This window comes from Haliotis cracherodii, unplaced genomic scaffold (genome assembly GCF_022045235.1).
Source record: "Haliotis cracherodii isolate W230 unplaced genomic scaffold, xgHalCrac1.p SCAF_4, whole genome shotgun sequence".
Classification (NCBI taxonomy): domain Eukaryota; kingdom Metazoa; phylum Mollusca; class Gastropoda; order Lepetellida; family Haliotidae; genus Haliotis; species Haliotis cracherodii.
In genome coordinates, this window is record NW_027266297.1 from 42,810,941 (window position 1) to 42,835,767 (window position 24,827).

The following is a 24,827-nucleotide window of genomic DNA, read 5'->3' on the forward strand; positions in this document are numbered from 1 at the left end:
CGTCACATATATAGTTATGCATAACTGATGGGCTTGTGTGGAGAAAAGTAATAAATTTGAGCTGTTTTGGGTCCATGTTACTGCTGACAGTTAATAAGAGGGAGCTGAAATTCAAGCTCCAGAAATCCTATGGAGGTATTGCATGCAATATCGGATCACTGAAGTGACTGGTTTGATGTATTGGTTGTAGCTGTGTAGATATCAATATTCTGGACTTGAGTTATACATGTATTAAATAATCTCAACAACTTACTTCCATCAAGGAGCTGTTGTTTGGGTATTTTGTTATCCTAAGCAAAGCTAGTCATTATAAGATTACTACATACAATGTTGAAGTTAAAAAACTGTCCCCCAAATTTTTTTATACACAAGGCTGTATTAAATCTTTGACATTGTTAAATTATCTGCATAATGAGGTCAATATCAAGCAAATTAATTCATTTAGCATAAGCTTTATTACATATTGAACAATTTTCGCCAAGAATTTACAATCACTTATCTCCTGTGATGACGGGGCGTAGAAATGTCCCAGAAACTTAACATGACTTGTATTTCATAACAGGATGAACAAAGAGGACAATGGCTTGATACTTAGTTTTACATTATTGCAGACAATGTTTAAAATGTCAATAAAATACCTCTCAATCTAAAAAAAGAAGAAGCAGAAATATGGACAAAATAATTCAGCCAGTTTTACTGAACATATTTAAGTTTTTAAGCACTAAATAATGGTAATGAATATCCTTATGGCTTCTACAAATTCATGCTACACATTACATCTTTATTGCAATAATCATACATAATCAATAATTCCGACCATTAGGACACGGATATCGTGAAGCCATGAGTGAAATTCACAATATGCATTACTTGTCAACAATACAAACAAATTGTTCTATTGAGTCTTCTACAATGTAGGTATGTGACATAACATCATGCAAAGCACTCAGTCATCAGTAGGTCACACAGCTGACACCCACAAAACTTGGACAGCTAAAGGGACATAACTCTTGCCGGTGTCTATGGATTTCAATAAAACTCATCACGATCAATATTTTTGAGGCAAGAGGTGACAGATTCTTTCATCCTATATGCATAAATGTTAATAATGAATGTGTGAGTTTGGTTTAACACATCTTTGAACAGAATTTGCGGTAGGCCCAAATTCATGGAACATCAGCTTGATGAGGGAGAAAAGCCACAAGTTTTGCTTGTTGTTTTATGCTGCACTCAGGAATATGCTAGCAATATGACGGTGGTCTGTAAATAATAGTGTCTGGACTAGACAATCCAGTGATTGATATCATGAGCATCGATCTACAAAATTGGGTTACGATGACATGCATCAACTAAGTCAGCGAATCTGAGCACCCAATCCCGTCAGTCGCCTCTTACAACAAGCATAGTTGCCTTTTACAGCAAGCATGGGTTGCTGAAGACCTGTTCACTACCCGGATCTTCATGGGTGGAAACCCTTATGTGATGGATGTAATGCTACTTTAGTGAACCCACGCTCAAGGTGCACACAATGAAGGTGTGAGTTTACTTCTCTAGTATATCACCTTTCTACACAATAATACACGCTCATATACATAATCAAGTACAAGTTCATAATGACTTGTTTAGGGTCTCAATATTTGTAACTTTTTGTACTTCGTAGTCAGGCTCGCTGACTTGGTTGGTGCATGTCATCGCATATCAATTGCGTGGATTGATGCCCATTATGTCAATCACTCGATTGTCTGGTCCAGACTCGATTATTTACAGACCGCCGTCATAAAGCCGGAATATTGCTGAGTGCAGCGTTAAATAACAAACTCGATCACAAAACCAAAGTTATAAAGTATCACACAAAATGTATTGCAACTAACTCATGCATTATAACACTATATCATTAGTAGGAAAAATGTCCCCTGCAAACATATCTTAGTACTCAGGAAAAAAGATCATTGCCTGAGAATGCATTGTTTTTAAGGTCTTAGCCCAATGGATAAGTGCACTTTATGTACAAGAACTGTGTATGAAGTAATACTCAGCCTATATATAAACAAATCAAACATGTGTCATTATCTCATTTGTACAGAACAGAAAACCTCATTTGATGCTCCAACAAAGGCCTACAGAAATACCATACTTCCTCTACTAATTAGTGCCCGGTTATTTATTAACTTGTTTACTTTTAGACATGGCTTATATATCAGAGGCTGGCTTTACAAGAGACCCAGGCCTTACTCATTCCTTTTGTGTCTGTGCCCTAGTCAGGGAAAATGTTACAGCTAGTGACTTATCCATTTAAATCAGGAGAAATCACTAGCTATAGCTGACCCGGCCCTTAATAAAATACATACCTTGGAAGCAAATCCACTCATTGAGCTGCCGACGTCATTCATCAAGGAGCCGTCCTTCACCTGTGAGAGAACAAACAGTAAAATTAGCATTATCATTCACAGTTGATCCCACTACAGTCAGAACAGAGCTTCGAGATGTTTGAGGATGTACACTATATACTCATAATCATTTAATCTATCAGGGGTCAAACTTAGACATACTACATTCAGGAGGTTATTTGTGTAACTACCGTATTAAACGTATTTTTTGCCCGTCTGTCCACAGAACTGAACTGTTAGTGACATTGAGTTAATTGTGAATTAAAAGTGGTTAATCATGCCACTTCACGTAAATACAACAGTCAAGTCAATCGTGATGTGAGTTTCAAACATTGAACGCTTCGGTGATGTCCAAAACAAACAAAACAGTGATATTTTAAAAATAAAAAAGAGGCACTCATCCACTTGTCTGAAGTGAACAAGACAGTATTGACACTATCCTTGGGTGAGTGGGTATTCAATATTTGGATAGTCTGTCTGTCTGTCATCATTATTCAAGTGAGTGCTGTCACAGTCCTTGACATAAGCCAAGGGTCATAATCAGGGTAATCAGGGTCCAAACCCACAGCCTTTGATTCCATTCTTTCAGCTATGGGATGCAACTCCTCGTTAATCTTCACAAGTTTGTATACACTACGATGACCAGGGTATTTTATTAACAGGTTAATATTAGAACCCTTCATCAGAAAAAGGTACAGCAGCTTTGTAGTGTTGTTACTACTTGTAACCAACAAATCAAGCCACAGCCTGGTCTCTAGTCCTTCGTCACGACTGTGCAATTTATATATAGATATTTGTTTTTACTAAAAGCTAGGCAAGTCTAGATCAAACTAAACCTTGATATCACAGCAGACAAGGAATGGTCCTTTAGAAGAAAATAATTTACAATTATTTTATATAAATGCTAATTGTTAGTCTACCTGGTTTCAGCAAGGGGGAAACCAGCAAGAGCTCTGACCAATGAGCGTTCAGATTACATTACACAAATGTTTGTGGTCATCCACTCTACACACTGCTTCAATTTCAGGCAACTGAAGAGTTAGACAAAATTCATGCATACGAATTTCATTACTTGACTCAATGTAGACACGCATCACTACTACGTAACAGAACATACTGACCATATGTATTCATGGGAGATGGAGGAACATATACAAAATATTTTTTATGAAGGACTGATGGATGCAACTCTGCACAGCCAGCTGCGGTACTAAGACCGCCTCCGTGGTCTATTCATAGAGAGTCCGCCCGGAGAGCGTAAGGTCTGGGTTCGATCCCCGGCCGCGTCATACCAAAAGACGTTAAAAGATGGTACTTGTTGTTACCCTGTCTGCCGCTCGGCATTAAGGGGCTAAAACAAGGACTGGTTGGCTCATAGTCAGTATACTGTGTCTGAGTGGGGTATTCATGTTAAACTGCGTCATGGTATCTCAGTGGGCTAGCACTATAAATCGGCATCAGTCCGGTCTAGTACAAGCAGCCATACACATACACACACACACACGTACATGCAAGTCACTATACAAGTGCAATTATCTTGAACTTAAACCCAATTTCACCTCACCTACTAAGTTACCTTGGCCAGCCACACAACCAGCATGTGCATGAGTAATGACGGTCTTGCAACTCTCACATGGATAAAAGAAACTAATATTTTGTCTGCTACGTCTCACCAGAGTTTCCAAGGCAAGAACAAATTGGAAAATAACATGCTATGGAAATGCTCTGGAGATGTTAAATAAGCAGACTGGTATATATACATTACATACGGTAAATCATAGAGATGACAAAAAATGAAGGACCTATAGATCGTAAGAAGGACAAGTTGTCAGGTGTTATTAATGAGATTATCAAGCCTGCAGATGTTAAATATGATATGGAAACACTGACATGACACAGCAACCAGGGGTGTAAGATAACAAGGACACCGAACATATCATTCTGTACATGGATTGCTGCATCTCAGCATGGAGATGCAACTATGTACCAGCTGCCAACTCCTTAACAGTCAGTGTTTTCAGATCCTTTTTATCCCCAGTTGTTAAAACAAAGATATGTTGATTTATACATTATTTACAAAACTGTATAACAAAGCTAAATCAATTGGTATCTGAAGATTGGGATTTTAAATGGAATGCATTCATTATTTAACAAGGTGAGTGACAGAGTGACTTGTGGCCCATGATGCTGCCCTTGAAAGTGTTTTTATCACATCACAGGAGTCAGTTGTTTTGTCATGTTGGAGGCCATAATGAGTCAACAAAAATCACAGAAAATTACACAGGTGCCTCTGGAGATTCCAAGATAGAAAAGGTCACAATTTATGCACCAGGTGCTTATAATTTAAAGAGGTTACAATGTGTGAACATGGTCAGATGATGTGGATTGTTGTTCATGCTATCAACCACTGGTTTGCCTGTCCAAGAACTGATTATCTAAGATCTTCCATGTGTGACCTGGCTGATTGTGTGTCATCATGGTCAGATGGTGTGGATTGTTGTTCATGCTATCAACCACTGGTTTGCCATGAAACAGCTTGATTATTACGGACGGCAGTCTAAATTGACCATCATCACAACTCCCAAGAGAGCTATCATAATCAGGGTTCACCTATAATTTGTCACATACAGTCAGTGCAGGGCCAGTCTCGATGACTGGTCCACCTGTACTTTCTGTTGTTGCTAAATCTTGGTTACAGTGCCACATCACAAAGAGTATTCTGAAAACTCATTCCCGTTTGGCACGTAGGGGCTGGAAACATACCCAGCACCCATGTTTGTTGGTTAAATTTAACTGACTAAAACAGGTATCAGTATGTTACAATGTGTCTCCTGATTGTGTGTGACCCATGAAGATTCAGAATAGGTCTTCAGTAACCCATGCTTGCCGTAAAAGGTGACTATGCTTGTCGTAAACGGCGACTAAAATAGGATTGGGTGGTCACGGTCAGGCTCGCTGACTTGGTTGATGCATGTCTGATTGATCCCAAGTGCGTGGATCGATGCTCATGATATTAATCACTGGATTGTCTGGTCCAGAATTGATTATTTACAGACCGCCGTCCTATAGCTTGAATATTGCTGATTGTGTGTAAATGCTGCTCATGCTATCAACCACTGATTTGTCTTGTCCAGATTTAACGACTTCTATCTGCCATAATACAACTATTGGAGTGACAATCACCACCTACTCAGTGTATAATAACAAGTTCTTTACATGGCGAAAGCATTGCCTCATCATGCTGAACACCTTGTTTTCATTCCCCATATGGGAATGATGTAGATCTCCCATTTTGATGTACCCCATAGTGATATGGCTTTATCATGTGAAAAGAGGAAAAAAACATCTTTTGATTTAATTTATAAAAGTCTTATTCAGAACAGACGGACATAAGTAATGAAATTTCTCTTGGTAACATTATCTGTAGGTCATCTCAATTGTAGGACAACAGTAAATATATTATACAAAAATAACTGATTATGATACTAACAGAACTGATGATATTATAAATGATGTCTGTGACCCCTAAAATTGGTATTGTTGAATCATAAGACTTAAACCTAGTATAGAAAGAGAGAGATAGATAAAGCATCCAAATATATCCTTAACCTTTAGTTGTACATAATATGCTTCCAAAACAGATCATTACAGATAGATGAAGCAAAAAACTGTAAATATCAGTTTCAAAATGGCACTGCTGTGATGTTAGTTGTGAGGTGAAGTGTGTGTGTGTGTGTGTGTGTGTGTGTGTGTGTGTGTGTGTGTGTGTGTGTGTGTGTGTGCTAATGCTGATATTATAGTGCTAGCCCACTGAGCTATTATGACACCGTGATATAACTGGAATACTGTTAAAAGCGGCGTTAACCCAACTATCTGAATGACTGACTGACTCACTCACTGAGATACCATGCAACACTGAATACCCACTTAGGCACAGTATACTGACTCAGAGCCGACCAGTCCTTGTTTTAGCCCCTTATTGATAGGGTGCCAGGAGGTACCATTTTTTAACGTCTTTTTGTAAGACACAGCCAGGGATCGAACCCTTAGACCTTCAATTTCCTAGGCGGACACTCTATGTAACCACTAGACCACTGAGGCGGTAGATATGATATTAAGTTTTAATACAAATGCATGTGAATGTATAGTCTTTCATATTTCAAGCATGACAAACATGTATACATCCAGCCACACATAAGTTACTGGCAATTTCATTAAAATCAGATTTGACACTTTGATTTGATTTGATTTTTTCGACTTGATACCTGACTCTCCGTCAAGATATGACAACTGCCTGTAGAAGAACATGTCATGTGACCCAATCAAAATGAAGGATGAGCAAATGAGATGTCAGTGATCTCTATTCAATATGGGTATATTTGCACAATACAGTGATCCCTCGCTACAATGCTACCTTCAAGGTCCAAATAATTAATGAGCGTTATAGATGATCTGCTGAGTCATAGGTGGTAGATGACCAACAAAACAGTTTACATGCTCTGCCTACCTAACACGATCTACGTTGCACGTTTATGAATCATTGTGTAAAAAAAAGATTTATCGAGTATTAATGTGCGCTTTCAAAAAGACACATCGTATTCCTTCAGCGAATTCCAGTGAATAAACAGGTATAACAAACTTGGTCAATAAAAATATGAAATTTGATATAAAACATCACTAGACATGATGATTTACCATTTAAATTGTGTTTCCTGCTCTGAAAGGCTTTGTTTTATATGCAGAGATTACCGTGTGTATTTTCTCGTAAACTAAGCCGGAAATAGCAATCAGCTGTCCACGTGTTTCCTCCCAATCTACCAGTGATTCAGTTAAAAAGTACCCAATGATATAACTTCAAAGAATTTTGATGCAATGGTCGGAAGAAATTGTATCTGAAATTATTATCTTATCAGGAATAATATATTCCAATATCGTGTTATTTTAGTTGCAGCTTTCACTATATATATTTAAAATTATAAGAACCATAAGAGTAGCACTTTGGTACAGGTGGTATGCAGGATATTTTTACGTACTGAACAATTTGTCACCGTAGGGACTTCCCGCGCTACATGTATTTCGATTGAGAAAACCTTATGTTGACATTTAATAGTTAAACTGCCTCAAATATGACTTTTAGCGAGTCATGGTAAGGCATTTATGATATGTGTATCCATTCTCTTGCAACTTAAGTTCATTTCAAGGCATCAATAGCGGTAATCTGACTGTGGTTGCTGTAAACAACAGTAAGTTGTGTGACCTACCGATCACTTCGTATACGATTTTGCACAAATTACAAAAAAACATTATTGTAATTATTGAATGAAATTTTGAATAAAATTAATAAAATTATTGTAAACATTAGTCCAGATAAACAATGAACAATTTTTTTATACCTAGGTATTATAATAATAGGATTAAATTGTGTACTTCAGTTTGGATTTGTTGACTGGTATTTCCGGTGTTCACCTAAACGCGGTGATCAGCTGATGTTTTTTGAGATGGGAGAAAACATTGTGTCGTTGGAAAACTTGAGTTTATTAAAAATGTTAGTCAATTTGGGGAGCCATGCTTTACCGCCTATAACCGAATTAGCGCTATATTGAAGAGTGCAATAGCGAGGGAACACTGTATCTCTGTCACACACAGACACAAATTTCCCTTTTAAGTACACCCTTTTGGATTCAGATAGAATGGCACCCATACATGTTAGAGTGTGTGATTCTCAATTCATTTGTGTTTGAGATACAGAAATCAGATATGATGCTCCGAATGACCCGGCTACTTGTACCGCAAATTTAAAAAAATTAGTCATGCTAGTGTTACTTACCACCTATCATGAAACAACATGTGAAATATGACTGCATACAACTATAAGTATAAGAAAAAGTCTCAACTAATACGTCCTCTACCTTGAAGTATTGGTTGGGAACACACTACATGTACCATTATGGGATTCAAACCAAAGTGTTGGGCCTGAGAAGCTGTAACCAGTGTGCTACCATGCATATGGCTTCATGACAACATTATTCAGATGAAGGTGTACTTGGTCCATTAATACTCTGAAGGTTGCTGTTCTACCACAATTTGCCTCTGAACCATGGCACCATGAGATCTGAACCATGGCAACTGTTCACTGTCATCAAAGAATATAATCATGTTAGTGCCGTCCATTTCTGCTGTGATATGGATTGCTTGCTAAGGTCTCCCGACAATTCGGATTCACAGGCTATGCTGTTCTCCTGATAACAGAACCATCATGTGTGTAATCACTTTAGGAAGAGATTGGAATTTGATGATTTAATCCTTGGAAGTAATACGACTTTCAAGATGACGGTTTGTGCCCTGAGATGGGTCAATATGACCCTAACCTCAAGTGTGAACAATCTAAGAGCTTGACTCTGCTTGTGTGATTGAGACATTTCAGAGACAAATGGCTTTCTTTATGGGGGCTGAACATATCTTAGATTAAGATTTTGAATGCTGAAATAGGATATTGAATTCGTGAGCAGACACTTCATGCCAAATTTTTCCATAAAGGGAGGAGGACTTTATCAGGATAGGATAACACGTTAGAATAATCTGGACAGTCAGGACAATTCTGATCACTTTCCCGCTGGACACTTCATAGGTGAGGTGAAATTGGGTTTAACGTCACATTCCACACCAGAATACAGTGGCCACAACTTTCTTCACTGATCTTGAAGACTTGAATTTCTTTGGTGCCGGAGAAGTGGAATGGTGCCTACGTTTTGACTTGGGATCAGAGTTGTAGACCCATGTTTCATCACCCACTTAAGTAATTTCTTTTTGAATTTGACGAAATCCTCCTCAATTAGCTCTGAATTTCCCCAGGCAATGACAGTAGTTTTTTCCTTAAGATCAGAATTTAGAAACTTTGGCACCCCACAAGCAGACATCATATTCATCTGTAAATGTTCATGAATAATAGTTTCAATGGATCCATAGCTAAGACCTGTTTCTTCCTCAAGTTCAGCAATGGTAATATGTCTAGCTAACAGTATAAGTTTTCCTATCTCCTTGATTGAATCTTCATTGATTGAAGTTGAGGGACGTCCAGACCTAGGGTCATCATCAAGGCTTGTTCTCCAAGCTTTAAACATAGCTGTCCAACATTTAACATCCGAATAGCTAGGGTACTTATCCCCAGACCATACACTTGTGACATGCGGTCATGAAATGCTTAGGGAGTACTTTACTCTAAAGTAAAAAACTTGATCACTGCTCGGTACTCGTTCTGTTTCATTTCTGTGTCCATTTGGACTCCTATCACGTTCAACTGGTTGTCACTAATACACAAACGGCCTCAACAGACAAAATACACTTGCAATGAACTACTCAAACAATGTACTACATTGACTAGTTCACTTTGTTATGGCCCATAGTTGAAAGATAGTCAGGTTTTTTTGGCCAGCCCTCGTATCCATCTGATCCCCATTAGTCAGTTCCTCCAACAAGCATGGTATACATAAGAAAGCTCACAACACTTACAACAGACAAAAAGAAGCAGGGTCAAAGACAAGTGTAGAACATGAACATGATAACTTACTTTGTCGGTAAAGTTTACAACAGATGCCGACACATCGTTGAAAATCTTGCCCTCTGCCACCTGATTGGGTGAAAACAGACACACAAACATCAACATGCAACAAAAGAAATCAAAAGACTACAAACAAAATAAAACAACGTGAAAGTTTGATCATCAGCGAAAGTAAAGAAAAAATCTTAGACTTCAAAGTGATAAAATATATTTCACTTGAAAATAACTTGAGACATGAAAACATGTTTCAAGAACAAACTGGATAACATCTGGTCATTATTTGAATTAGATGTACAATTGATGATCAAACTTTTTGACAAATAATGATCTACATTTCAGTGCTTCAGATTGCCTTGAATACCTTATTCATCAAAGTCCCAGTATCATTGAAATGATGGAAAGAAATATATGTCCAAATTGCTAAGAATGGAGGGTGATTTCTTGTTTGACGGGTCACTCACTCACCCACGCCTTCCTGGCAATCTGAAGCACTGTAATTTGATGAAGCTTGAGGAGTATTAAAAAACAAGGTAGGACACTAGCTAAGGTAGTGGTCAAAAGAACATTAAAAAAACCCATTCATACCGCACCACATTGTATTATTTCTTATAGTTTAATCTATATAAGGGACATGTATGTATGTACATTACAAAATTCTGTTGTCTAAAAAGCTGTAAGAAATAGAGAGTTTAAAACATCCAAATAAAACTCATAAATCTTCAAATAAATCTGATAACAATAACCTGCAGATTTCAACTCCAGAATCTTCAGTAAAAGGATGGGTCACGTGATATAGCTGGGGCCCAACTTTAATATCAACACCAACATGTGTATGAATCCATGCTTTCAGACAGATTCACAGGAAGGGCTTGAGTCAATGACTGCAGCAGAATTGACAACAAGTACCTGAGTCCATGGCTGCAGCCAGATTCAGTAGAAGGACCTGGGTAAGGATTCTCAGAAATATGTTGAAAACTGTATCCACGGGTGAACAGTGAACACCAAGCCCATCTGACTGATTGTCCTGTTAGCACCTTTGAGTGTGACAGTCGCAGCATCTAACTATTGATTATTGTCTATGCCTGACTGGACAACTAATTCACACTCAGCATGCCACAAGTGTTCATCATCATTAGAAACAGCTTCTGCTGAGATAGATTTTCCTTGTGAGTGGGTAATCGTGACTGCCTGGTTGTAAAAGGAATCATGTAAATCACTCCACAGATACAACACTGAAATCTTGAAGAAGGCCATGAATACAACAAAAAGTGAGGGGATGGGTTGACAAAAAGTGCACGGAGGGTCCAATAAGGTTCTGCAGATGGTCACAATATGACACGTCTTGGTGGTCTGGTTAGAGCTGGCAAATCGATGGTTGTAGGAGTGAACCTGATCATTCCGTCAGGAAGACAAACTAAACAGTACCATCCATACTCACTGAGTACCATTTGTGCTCAATAATCTCAAAGAACATCCGCAAGCAAAACAGCACAAACCGGTGGTCAATATGGTGAGTATTGTCCACACATTTGAGGAACTAGGCCACACGGTCGACCAGGTCACTTTCCTGGTGATCACTCAAGAAAGTACTATTCATACTAAGCAGACATTTTGACCTCCAACTCTTACTCAGCCATGTTCCGAATGGAGAACGGGTATTAAAGAAACTAGAGAAACCAAGGAAGAAAACTGACCCAAATAGTGACATGAGTAAATTGCAGATGCTACTCCATTTTATCACAGATCTTATATTGAAAAAACAAAATGAAAAGTTTCACTTTGCAGTCTGTTGCATGATTTAGAGATTCCAATCTGCTAACTGTGGTGGTTGTGCAATATAAATTATTGACATGTCCAATACACAACTGACAGCCGAAACATCAACTAGGTGCAATGTAATATATAGGAATCCGGGGCAAGCAGCAACATTGAAGCAATGTTCTTGCAAGGACGACTACCAAAGTCCTAGATTTGACAGCTGCTTTCTTGCCTGGTACCGAAATAGTCCAGCAAGTGACAAAAAGGGCTAGGAAGATAACATACAGTGTCTGTCACAAAATATCCCTTGATCATCTTTTGGCGGACACCCTAACCCCATGGAGACCTATATCTATCATTGCTCTAGCGCTTACATCCTGAAGGGGAGAAAATCAATATCTTTCTGCTCGCATCATTTCAAGGGCATCAAAGAGGTGGGCTGCTCTGGGCTAGCTTATATCTCATGCCACAGAACCTAGGTACCATATGGAATGAAGAACCAACATCAAACAGACACTGTTTGCTGTAAACATATTTCTGATGTCATATGGGCATGGTTCTCACATCATTATCTTGAAACTCCTGAAAAGTAAGATCTGAGATGAAATGTTTGCAAGGCAAGACATTCCTTTTGCGTGTTAAGCTGTCAATTTGCTGATAAATGGCATAATCAGTAAGTAATACATCTCTGTCTGCTTGCCTGGCTAGTCGGTTATCGTCAAGCTATAGCATCATTGCAGCACACAGTCAGGAATAAACAGAAAAGAATTTGGTGCAATGGGAAAGCAGATGAGTATGTTTCTATCATGCCCACTACAAACAGTCCAGCCATTCTACACACAACAGCCATGCAACATCAAACGACAACATCAAGGTATAACATGCTCTACATTGTCACACTGACAGGTTCTGAATGGAAACCTGATGAGCTGCAACATGATTACAGATCAATCTCCATGTGTCATCTCTTTGCAGTGCATAACTTACTGTCAATTCCAATGCTCAAAACGACAAAAGCAAGTCACTTTCCTGCCATTACTATGTTTTAAACAGATTGAGAATATTTTTGAATCATGAAGTAAGATATGTTTTTTAGACAAACTGGCAACCAATTCATTGCAAAAGATTTTGAAGACATTCTAATTTATGTATGACCACATTATCTACAAGAATGGATGACAATAATCAGCTACTTGCACTGCTCTACCGCCTGAACGAAAATGCTCAGTTGTCAAAGTATCCACAGTGCTAGTATTAACTCTACATGATAAGACATTGTGTTCCAATGAGATATAATGCTGGTACATACACCATGAAAAAGTTCAGCACCATGACTCCTCATTTGCAAACTTGAAACCACAAATATGTCATATGATAAATGACTTCAATTTCTGTATGTCAAAATGAGTATGTGTCTTGTCTGAGAGTTAATACAGGAAAAGATCTAAAAGAAAATTCTATTTCAAATGGAAATATTTAGAAAGTGGTGCTTACTATATAATTCAACATAAAGTCAACAGCCTCATGACCAAATGATTTTGAGCATCAGAGTTTCATGCATACTGCAATACAGAGAGACAGGAGATGACAGAGGAGATGGAACCCTGGACTGTTTAGATCCAGAATGAAGGCACTACCTTTTCCTTGGTGGGTTTGATGACAGATTCATTAACACTCTGGCCAAGCTCCTTGGTCTTCTTGGCAGTTGTCGTTGCTAGTTTGGCAGCCTGGAAGAAAACAAAACTCATGTCATGCAGGTCTATGTCTGAAGGTAATTGTGTTTATCAAATCTTTTTTCAATTTTTCTGAAAGTAAGATGTACAAATATAAAAAAAGGTCCCATTGGTGTGACAAATGTTATCAATTTTCAAAAATTTACAGGCATATTGCTTTCATTTCTCTCTTCTAACATCTCGTTTGTCAGGTCCTTTTCTTCTTTCTATAGCATGGGTAGTCATTCTAAACATATTTAATAGCCAACTGGGTCACCTTGCATTTCTAATTTCAATACAGGGTTAGACACAGCCACTGTATAGACCAGTGAAAACTTCAAAGTAAAACCAAGTACTTTTCTACTCAAACGTTACATGGAATACATAGGATCTATGATAATTTAATATGGGCTTAACTCCAAGACTCAATCTTAAATTTACACCCTCTTTACTCTGTATCAAGACATTGTCATTTTTTAGCTCTCAAACAAGAAAGATAAATGTTTGGAGCAGAGGGTGATATTCGCAAACAAATGTTGTCATAGCTATTTGATAGTGATTCATACACACATGCTCATGATAAAGTTGAAGATGATAAAAGCTATGATGATATCTGACACAAACAAACTGGATTGTTTATAATTGTAATCAGAGATAACTTCAGTAATGACTACAGAGAATGAAGAATATTCACTATTGAATAAAAGCACCTGCCACAAAGCGGTCAGCGCTGCCCACACAACTAACTGATAAACACCTCAGCACTGACCAAACTTGACATTTTGGCCAGTCTCCAGCATATGCCACCCAAGTCTTAATAATGTCTCTCTATAATGGTGACATGCAAAGACATCACAAAAGAACTCCTTTTCACATGTGGATGTAAACAATACTGAGACACTTGGAAATTGTAACAATCTAGTTTCTTTCCAGCCATGTTATTGCCATCTGTAGTGGTTTGCATAAGCTCCAGATAACGTACAGTGGCCACAATTCAATAGGCATCAATTCGTAAAGGCCATTTAAGTTGGGGCTACTTTGTTATTGTCTCTTGGGGTAACTTATTAATGTCACATTTGTCTGTTGTTTCTGTTGTTGTCAGCACTATTCTAGCCCTAATACATTTGTAGTAACTGAATCTGGGCCGGGAAAACAAGAATGAGCAATGTCCAAAGCTGTTGGGGTATGTTTGTTTGTTAGGTAGTTTGTTTGTTTGTTGTTTAACACTGCACACAGCAATATTCCAGATATATGACGGTGGCCTGTAAATAATTGAGTCTGGACCAGACAATCTAGTGATTGACATCATGAGCATCGATCCACGCAATTGGGATATGATGACATGTATCAACCAAGTCAGCAAGCCTTACCAACCGAACCCGTTAGTCGCCTCTTACTACAAGCATGGATTGCTGAAGCCCTACTCTCTACCTGGATCTCCACAGGTGGTGTTGGGCTATGATGACATCACCACTGGGACAGTGTTGTACTTGTAGGCCATATACCTACATACTACCTTAACTCAGTTAAATCATGAAAACAATTTGCACTCTCAAATCAGAAGGATACAAAAATGGTCATTTCTCTAAAATCAATATTAAATGGTAACCAATGAAAAATTGCAGGAAATTATTTTTATTCTAATGTTTTTAAAAAATCCCCCTAATAATGCTTCGACAAATATTTCTTCACATTTCTTTAAAAAAGCATCTATGAAATGTGAAATTTGGAAGTGTAGTAAGAAAATAAGAACTAACTGGAATCAAAGCAAGAATTATTTTTGAGAGAATACAACAACATCATATCAGTAAAGTGATCCTAATAGAATACAACCCACTCACTATACACTGAGACATACATCAATATTTATGTAGGATGATGAATTATGGCTACATTGATAACCTGATGTTTATAGATCAGTCTAATAATGAACTTGTAAACAAGAGGAGTTTTATGTGTTAGTCGGACGCATCTCAATATATCAGGACAACCTGCTCTGAGCAGACCAAACAGCCATCACTGATCCAGGTGCTGTAGGAGGTAGCAGGATTCTTTAACTCAGTCTGTCACAGCCAAGGTTCCTGTCTGGTCACACATTCTCACGTCAGTAGTAGAAATAAACAAGTATTAGGCTCCACAGTCCGGTGCCCATTTCCAGTTGTGGTCTAGACCTTGTAATTAGTGACTTCTTTCAAACTGAGACATTATCTTGGTGTAATTAGGATAACCATTGCCTGCTTGACGGATACATCGTAAATATTGTGTTTACAGACAAATTGCTTTGCAATGACTTTGAATAACCTTTGCTGGGCCTGCCATTTGGCTCAAACCCAAATTTGCCCTTTATGAGGGTGAGCTCTTTCAGTCTTACAACCATAGTATTTTAATCTAGGGACTCCCTAACTCTTTAATGTTTAATTATGAGTGTTATTACAAGGACCCACTGACTCTTATCCTTGGTATCCAACACTGTAAGTATTATGCAGCAGGAAACTGTACATCATCTGTTGCCATGACAGTTGCATTCTAAGATAACCATGAAGCCTTGGGTCCTGGTCTTGGCACTACTGTTGCGATAAATCTGTGTTAAAGGACGAGAGTTACAACAGCAGCTAGCCATAGCTCTATCATGATGTAGCCCTTACAATTCTGCCAATGTTCCCCCTGGGATATAGACCCTATCATTTTGTGTTCAATAACTTAATATGGTTTACAGTAAATAAGACTGAAAGTCACGGGTCATGAGCTAGGTGTCACAAGATTTGAATATTGTAGCATATACATCAAAGAGCCCAGTGACACCTCTCAGTCAGTGTCATCGTGTTTTACAGTCAACAATATTCCAGCTGTATCTGTGGCCTGTACCAGTGCTTGATAGCATGAGCAACAATCCATGCATATTGACATGATCACATACAATCAGCCAGGTCACACACCATAAGAACCCGGTCGTCATTAGTGGCAGGGCGATACTACAATGTATCGGTGGATTGCAGTTATTTACTTCTTGATACAAGCATCAATTATAGCCGCACACAAAGTAAAATATATTGATTTTTACCTTCAGCGTTTGCTTTAATAACTGTTACACTAAACATTATTTAGAAGAGCAAACGTAACTGTTTTTATCCATTGTGCCTTACTTGACACTGCCAACTGTAAAACACTATTTAGAAGAGCAAACGTAACTGTTTTTATCCATTGTGCCATACTTGACACTGCCAACTGTAAAACACTATTTAGAAGAGCAAACGTAACTGTTTTCATCCATTGTGCCAAACTTGACACTGCCTACTGTAAATCACTATTTAGAAGACCAAACATAACTGTTTTTATCAATTGTGCCATACTTGACAATGCCAACTGTAAATCACTCTTTAGAAGAGTAAACGTAACTGTTTTTATCCAGAGTGCCATACTTGACACTGCCAACTGTAAATCTCTATTTAGAAGAGCAAACGTAACTGTTTTTATCCATTGTGCCATACTTGACACTGCCAACCGTAAATCATCAGTGTGCCAGGTATTTGGCCATACTGTCTGTGAAAAAAAATGGCTTTGAGAGACAACAGATAAGAGCTCATGCAAGTATCATGATACATATCAGATTGTTAGCAAGCTATCTTGATATGTATCGGATCGCACAATTGGTGTATCGTCTCAGCCCTAGTCATCATCCTGTTATGAAGCATTGGGGTATACTGGACCTCTTCTACTCTTAAATCCTCACAGCAAAATACTCCATCCCCCTCCACACACACACACATACACACTCAATATGAAACACAGTTTCATATTAATGAAACAAAAACAGTGTGAATTATTATATATGGCATAGCTACAGACTGTGACTTTATCCACTACGCCGAAGCCAGAGGCCAGTAAAATTTGTTTGATGTATTCAACATAATAGTCGATATAATAACACTAAAATCTACTGAAAATTTTATTGGACACTTGTTTGGGCTAAGAGAATCGAAACTCTTTGGCATAGACTGTAGCTGCATAGTAAAAATACCTCCAGATTTCTTCGAGGCACTTTAACAATTTAAATGAAAGGTTTCCGTAATATCTGCGCAGTTATACAATGAGAAATCAATAGTAGCAGTCACCAGCAACCCCGATGAGTCACATGAATACCAGACTCAGTTACTGTCAAACAAACATGTATACAACTATCACATGGCAGAATCTATCAACATAAACTGTAAGCCATGGGAATCACATAGACCTCACTACGAACAATCAAATCCTTGCATATTGTTTCATAATAGTAACCGTACATTGTGGATATCTGAACAAGGGATCCGGAAAATTTCTTTTGGCCAACAGGACATTTGTGTTTTGGTCACCACTTATTTGACAGTTTCTGGTGGACGTTCATGTATGAATAAAATAATAACAGAATAACATCAAAGGTCACATTCATAACATATACCATATTTTCTTGAGGACAGTGTGCAACGTGTTTTTCACCATAAAACACACCGTAATGAGTTTTGACGTGTTTTCCCCAACATAATCCAACTATAGACATATCATACCGTGTCAGTGCGTAACACCAGAAATACCATGTCAACAAATTCTGTACTGAATTATGCAATTTAATCCTGTTATTACACTAGCTGGTTATAAAAAGTGTTCAGTTTATATATGGACTTGTGTTTATCATCTATTTGATTAAATTTATTCAAATTTCATTCAATATTGTTTACATTAATTTCAGTGAAATTATTGTGAAGTGACTCACTATAATTTACAGCAACCAGGGTCTGATGACCGATTTTGATGCCTTGACTTTTAGTCCCGTTAATCCGACATTGTTGGTTGCATATGATTATGTCGGATTAACGAGTATGTCGGATAAACAAAATTAAGTAGTATCAACAGTCCTGATCGAAAATCGGACAACTACACGATAGATAACGATACAAACACGTAATACAAAAAATATAAATGAAATATTCATATTGTTATGTTACATTGTTAATGGAATATGTTTTCTAATCATGCAACTTCTAAAAACAACTGTTACGGCCTGTATGACTTATTCAAAATACTTTTAAAAGCATAGCATGTGTACTCGCGGACAGATGACCACGGAGCACAGTGATCACTGTGTCAGATTAACGAGATTGATGAGTGATTTTGGTAATTCGTTGCAAATTAGCTGTGTCAGAGTCGGAGTACGAGACTGTTGGATTAACGGGTCTAAATAGCACTGATTTAATCGGTTCCCATCATTAGTGTCAGATACAGCCGATTGTCAGATTAATGAATGTCGGATTAACGAGACTGTATATGTAAACATAACTTTCTGGCTAAGATTACGAGAAAATATACACAGTACTTTCTGCATATAAAGCAATTACTAGCGGAACTGGATGTACAATTGAAATGGTGAATCATCATGTCTACTGATATTTTATCTCAAATTTCACATTTAAATTTTTGGGGAAATTGTCTTATATAACAACATAATGGCAACAAAAAAAGGGGGGATTGTCTCCACAGTGCTGTTTTTGCAAACATGTCTGTAAAAATGAATATCTTCATATCAGGACTCATCATGTCCTTGGATGATTGCAATGAGAAAAAGACTTGTGTTTTTGAACACTTTTTATCAGAACTTGTGTGAGGAAAGTCCAAACTGACACAGTTGTTAAAGGGGCACTGATCTAACGCAATTCCCCGGGACTGGTTGTTGCCTTTGTTATTGTTTTTTCTTAGTGAGTACCCGGATGTATAGCAGAAATCTAGACTAGTTCGCGACCTCTGCTGCGCTATTCGTAAGCGTATTAGTCGCTTTTATGGGTAGTAATAAGGGCATATGGTCACATTGATGAACAAAATGAAATACAGTTTTCGAGATAATAAGGAAATGTAGGTATCTTTGTGGGTAGCATCGGTAATGGTGACGAAGTTTTGATAAGTCACTTGCTTGGTAATTTTGCGATTTTCGTTTACACTATTTTGACATGCAACACAAAGTACATATTTCACCTGAGCATTGCTTTTTTTATAGTGTGTATTTTTTTTTACTGTCAAATGTGTAACAAATTTATTAAACGTCTAAATATTCAGTTATTTCACAAAGTGACTGAAAAACATTTCCCTCTGTATTATTATGATAACGAATTTAATGTCATCACCAAGAGACTGAAAATGTTATGTTGAGAAGAGTACATTTCTATGTTGTTTGGCTTCTAATCCTACATAATAATCTGTTGTGATGTTTGTAGGCCCTTTTGATCGTCTTAATCAATCTGGACAGATTTTTTAGTCAAAATGACTGAAATATTTACACATTTTATAAATTGCCTGAGAGAATCACATTTTACAAATTGACGGTAATATATACACGCTTACAAAGGAAACGACCTGTGTAAACAACGTCTATCGCGCATTGAAGAATTTCCCAACCAAGACGTAGAGAAACAAGAACGAATCGGTTCAAATGAAGGAAAACAAAATGCAAATATCATAATTACAACCTTCCAAATTTATGTGTATAAATTTTAGGCAGCGTCCTTGTTCGAGGAATGTATCCGTAAATATCCACACAAAGGAACAATATCCCACTCGTCTGCAGATGTACAAAGAAACTTATTCGATGTCACGTGTCTCAGTAACAATCAAATATTTTAAAAGATATATATCGTTTCGGGATATTATAACCCGTGTTCATTTCTCAACTGATCACTTGGATTGTTTTAAGGTGTTTTACATAGGTGTCAGGTCTCAATGGTCGGCTGAGAAAGCCCACGTGACAACTATTTTCATAACGTTCACGGTTCCTAAAAAATCCACTGAGTGATAGATAACAATGATCAATCAATCAACGTATTATAAGTTAACCCTTTGAACAAAGTATGTTGTTTTTACATCGGCACTTCACGCCATGGTATGAATGTATTCCCTTTGTTTTAGTAAACCTAGACATGTAAACACTCACTCTTGACATATCCACTGTGCAAGATAACAGTGATTAATCAATCAACGTATTTTCTGTTAATCCTTTGATGACTAGGAACATTCCGTTGATTTACCAAAAAAATAAATCAACTGATCATTCATCTCTTGCTGGGCTGCCACGTGCATATTACATAACACACATTTCACCTCACTTCAAACCTGGATTTAGATTGAATAATTACCCCAGACACAATAAATGCCAAATGGGAACCTTTGTCAGGTAATCTAATTGTACCTGTAATAAATTCATTAACTGAGCATCAAGTTAATGACGACAAATACACAAGTGAAGGGTTATACGAGAAAACGTGGATGTCGACAAGGGAGTAGTAATCGTATTATCGACGCAAGCCGAAATCCGAAAATGCTTTCACTGCATGGATACTTTTTTTAGTATAAAACTATAACCATCTGGGGTATTTCCAAATGACGACATCCGATGAGCTGCGCTGTTCTTTTTGTCTGCTTGTTTAGGCTGAAGAAATTAATTAACATGCGCCCTTTGTCGAAATCTGTATAGATCACAGTTAACCAATCAGTGTTTATGCAAAAATGCGTAAAACAAATATTGCCTCCAGCCTCCAAGTTTATTTAGCTGTCCTTGCAGACGGTAGCCCAGTCTCTGGTCACGCTCAGTTGCGTTGCGTATCATCCGGGTACTCACGGGGGAAAAAACAATAACAAAGGCAACAACCAGTCCGGGGAATTGCGTTAGATCAGTGCCCCTTTAAGGCTGCTTATTTCATCATTTCCAAGATTTGACAAGTTGCAACAAACTCATTTCAAAACACTACAGCATGTGCAAGGTGCTAAGGGAAACAACTCCCCATAATGAGTGAGTGAGTGAGTGAGTATGGTTTTACGCCGCTTTTAGCAATATTCCAGCAATATCATGGCGGGGGACACCAGAAATGGGCTTCACACATTGTACCCATGTCGGGAATCGAACCCGGGTCTTCGGCGTGACGAGCGAACGCTTTAACCACTAGGCTACCCGACCACCACCCCCATAATGAAGTGTAAAGTAATGGACACCATGGCCTGCCGTGTCACATCCCTTAGGAACAAGAAACCATTACACCAGAAAGTAACAATTTAATAAGGAACTATTTTCTTGGTTACATTCTTATCGTGTTACTGAGACAGGATTCAATAATCCTGAGTTGGACATGGTTAATTATGAGATATCACCAGATCCCATGTACATCAGAATAACATATTATAACTGATTATTATCAAGTAATGGTCACTTTACCAGCAAGCACTGACAAGCATGAATAAAGATGAACAATAGGCTAAAAGACGACACAAAACTAGGCGGTTATATAAGGTAATTCTTACACAGAATAACATATCACTATGTCTATTGTGTCTTGTTGATTGGCCAAGCTGCTCATATCATCAGATTTTTCTTGTATCAGCTCAAAGCACAAAAAGGGCAATGTGACTATTGGAGACATATTTCATGTTTTGCTTCTTCTTTCACATCACCAATATGATGGCATCCTGGAAATAACCAAATCAGCAAAATGGAGTTTAGCGTTGTGCTTAATATTATTGCACTTATATAGCAAGGTGCATGCATGTGTGTGTGTTGGCTGCTTGTAGTTAGTGAGGGCTATTTACCAGTTTTATAACGCTTGCCGAATGAGATACCGCGCAGCAATTTTACATGGATATCAAATTCAGACACATGAATACTGACTGCATGCCGGACAGTCCTTGCTTTATCCACTTAATGACAAGCACCAGGCAGGGTAACAACAAGTACCATTTTAAAAATCTTTTGATTAGATAAGGCCAGGAAATGAAACCACGGACTATCCACTCTCTGGGCAGACGGCACTATCCACTTCACCACAGATGTGGCCGGTTCCTATGACCATCATGGAGTACTAGAGGCTAAGTTTGCTCCCTAACGATATCAGGCAAGAATGCAGTATACTGGACACTTTCTGACATTTTGGTAAGGGATGTGCACAAGCACATTCCTAAGTAACGGTTTGTAAGTTTTTCAGATGCCATTTCTTGTCGCCTTGCTAAAATAACAGGGCTTGAAATAAATGTTTTCGTTAAATAAATGTAATGTTTAGCTACCAAAGTAGATACAAAATACGTGATTGCTGACATGTGGCTCCGACAGATGTCACTGAAGAGGTTGTTGGATGCCATGATGGAGCTTCTATTTTCTAGTACTTTTTCAATGTTAATGTACAATTTTTGACGTTTATGGATCGATGTAATATTCACTTTCCAGGGTTAATCATTATAAACCATACAAATGCAAATGGGGTAAATTTTTCAAGCTTATTTTGACCTTTATCACCCTCTTGTTCATATAGTGCTACTGTCATGTGTGGCGTTGTAAGTAGCATCAACAAACATGGCGGATAGGTTGGGTGGTTGGTTTGTTGCTTAACACCGCACTCAGCAATATTCCAGCTATATGACTGCAGTCTTTAAATAATCGAGTCTCGACCAGACAATCAACTGATTGATATCATGAGCATCGATCCACGCAATTGGGATCAATGACATGCAAGATCCAAGTCAGCGAGCCTGACCACCCGAACCTGTTAGTTGCCTCTTTACGACAGGGTCCTTTATTATGCATGTGTACTTATTCAGTAAACCCAAGCAATACATGCACTCAACAGCATGAAAACTTGCCAATGAAGATGCAATTCATTTTGACTGTTGTACATGAGGATGCAATGCTAGGGAAGGGGGTAGCTTAGTGGTCAAAGTCTCCACTCCTCACAATGAAACCAAGGTTCTATTACAGTAAGTAAAGGATAAGACATATTACAGTGTTTGAAATACCCGCCTGACCGACAGTCCGAGCAGGCTATTTTGCTGACGGATGGTCAGTTTTGAAAAGTTGCATGCCTGATGGTCAGGGTATGTTTGTATTCCGTAAATTACCTAAGTATTCTAATTCAGTGTAACAGGTAAATTAACTGTAACACATTATTGATGAATAAAATTGATAATCCATCAGTTTATCTGAAAACTGACATTAAACAGTACAATTCTTGTTTACCTCTTTGTTACTTTTGTTTGTTAGTCTGGAGCATTCTGGACTGGCAACATTCTGTCTGGTCTGGTCTGCTAACTTTGCAAAGTTGCCAGTCCGGTTGTTTGACTGAAATTTTGGGGAATTTTATACACTGTTCTATTACCCATATGGCTACAATGCATGTAGCAAGTTCTTGATAAACCCAGCAAGATGTCACACAGCCTCAGTCTCATCTGTTGTTTTACTGGGCATCTCAATGAAAGCAAGATCCAGGACTTCCTTTCAGCAGTGCCCATTCTAGGCGATGTATCTTTCTGCTTCATTATACACTGGGAATTGTACACTTAGCACCTTCACTATCTCAAATAGAAGTGAGACAAGCATGGATGGAAATACCATACCAAATTACTTGTGGTGGTAATTTGTGACAAATACATCCTTCGGGAGTTGGACTGACCATTCCGAGCTGCATAGAAACTGTCATACAAATAGATTACTGAGCTGGAACTGGGACCAATTCATCACTTAGCCGTACAACAATAAACATGTGTATCAAGACTTGCAAAGTGCTGTCAAGACTTTAATAATAAATGATGTAAGACTGAACACCTTCTTGTTCAGCTAGAAAAAATAGAAGATCAACAATTAATAGGAACACATTTGATGAAAGAATTTAAGAAAACAAATTATTCAGGAATTCACAAAATTTTGAAAACGTTAGAAAAAAAAACCTCCTTACCATATGGACATGTCCTTTACATGGGGTAGATGTCAGTAGTGTATATCATATTGTCTGAGTAGCGGGTGCTGCCTGTAGAGAAGGTATGCTTACCCTTGACAGTAGATTCCCTACTACAATTATGACTCTTATGTATGCTTCATAGAGTGAGCTGTGATAAATGCTGCTTCAAACAGTATCTCTGTTAAATCACAGGGGGAAGAAATCCAGAAGTGATGCTGTTTGCAGGTGTACATATTTGGAGATATGGTGCTGACAGACTAACAATTGTAATGGTTCAATCTGGGATTCAAACCCACAATCAGCAGATCCTGGAATGGTTAAGGGATGCAATTCTGCATAGTGAATTCTGCACCTTCGACCACTGGGCTACTATTGACTCTTTGAAATTATTGGCAAAAACAACACAAAGAATGAAAACAAAGCATACCTTTTGTCCATTTATCAACTCAATACTCAAAGAACAGGCCGTAAAAACATTCCTTATAAAACAAACTTTATACGATCCCATGGATTTTTTGTATCTCTAAGCATATGATGCATGTATTTGGTCTTGCTAGACTATCTCCAATCTATATCAAATAAACTGTGTATCTCTGTAGACTTGACAGTATATCAACTCATCTCCCCAATTGATCACAACATAAACACCTCTACCAATTTGTAAGTGAGAACCAAT

General features: G+C 38.0%; 1 protein-coding gene across 3 annotated transcripts in view; it reads right to left on the reverse strand.

Moving 5' to 3' along the window:
- The window catches only part of LOC139478196 (ADP-ribosylation factor GTPase-activating protein 1-like), a 108,709-nt gene that overhangs the window by 17,936 nt on the left and 65,946 nt on the right, over window positions 1–24,827 (reverse strand). For 2 of the 3 annotated variants that reach the window (XM_071260570.1, XM_071260569.1), the window contains exons 8-10: window positions 13,341–13,430; window positions 9,955–10,014; window positions 2,349–2,408 (exon numbers count right to left, since the gene is read on the reverse strand). In XM_071260570.1, coding sequence (XP_071116671.1) covers window positions 2,349–2,408; window positions 9,955–10,014; window positions 13,341–13,430 — 210 coding nt within the window. The remainder of the gene's footprint in view (window positions 1–2,348; window positions 2,409–9,954; window positions 10,015–13,340; window positions 13,431–24,827) is intronic. The other variant, XM_071260571.1, reaches the window with a different exon arrangement.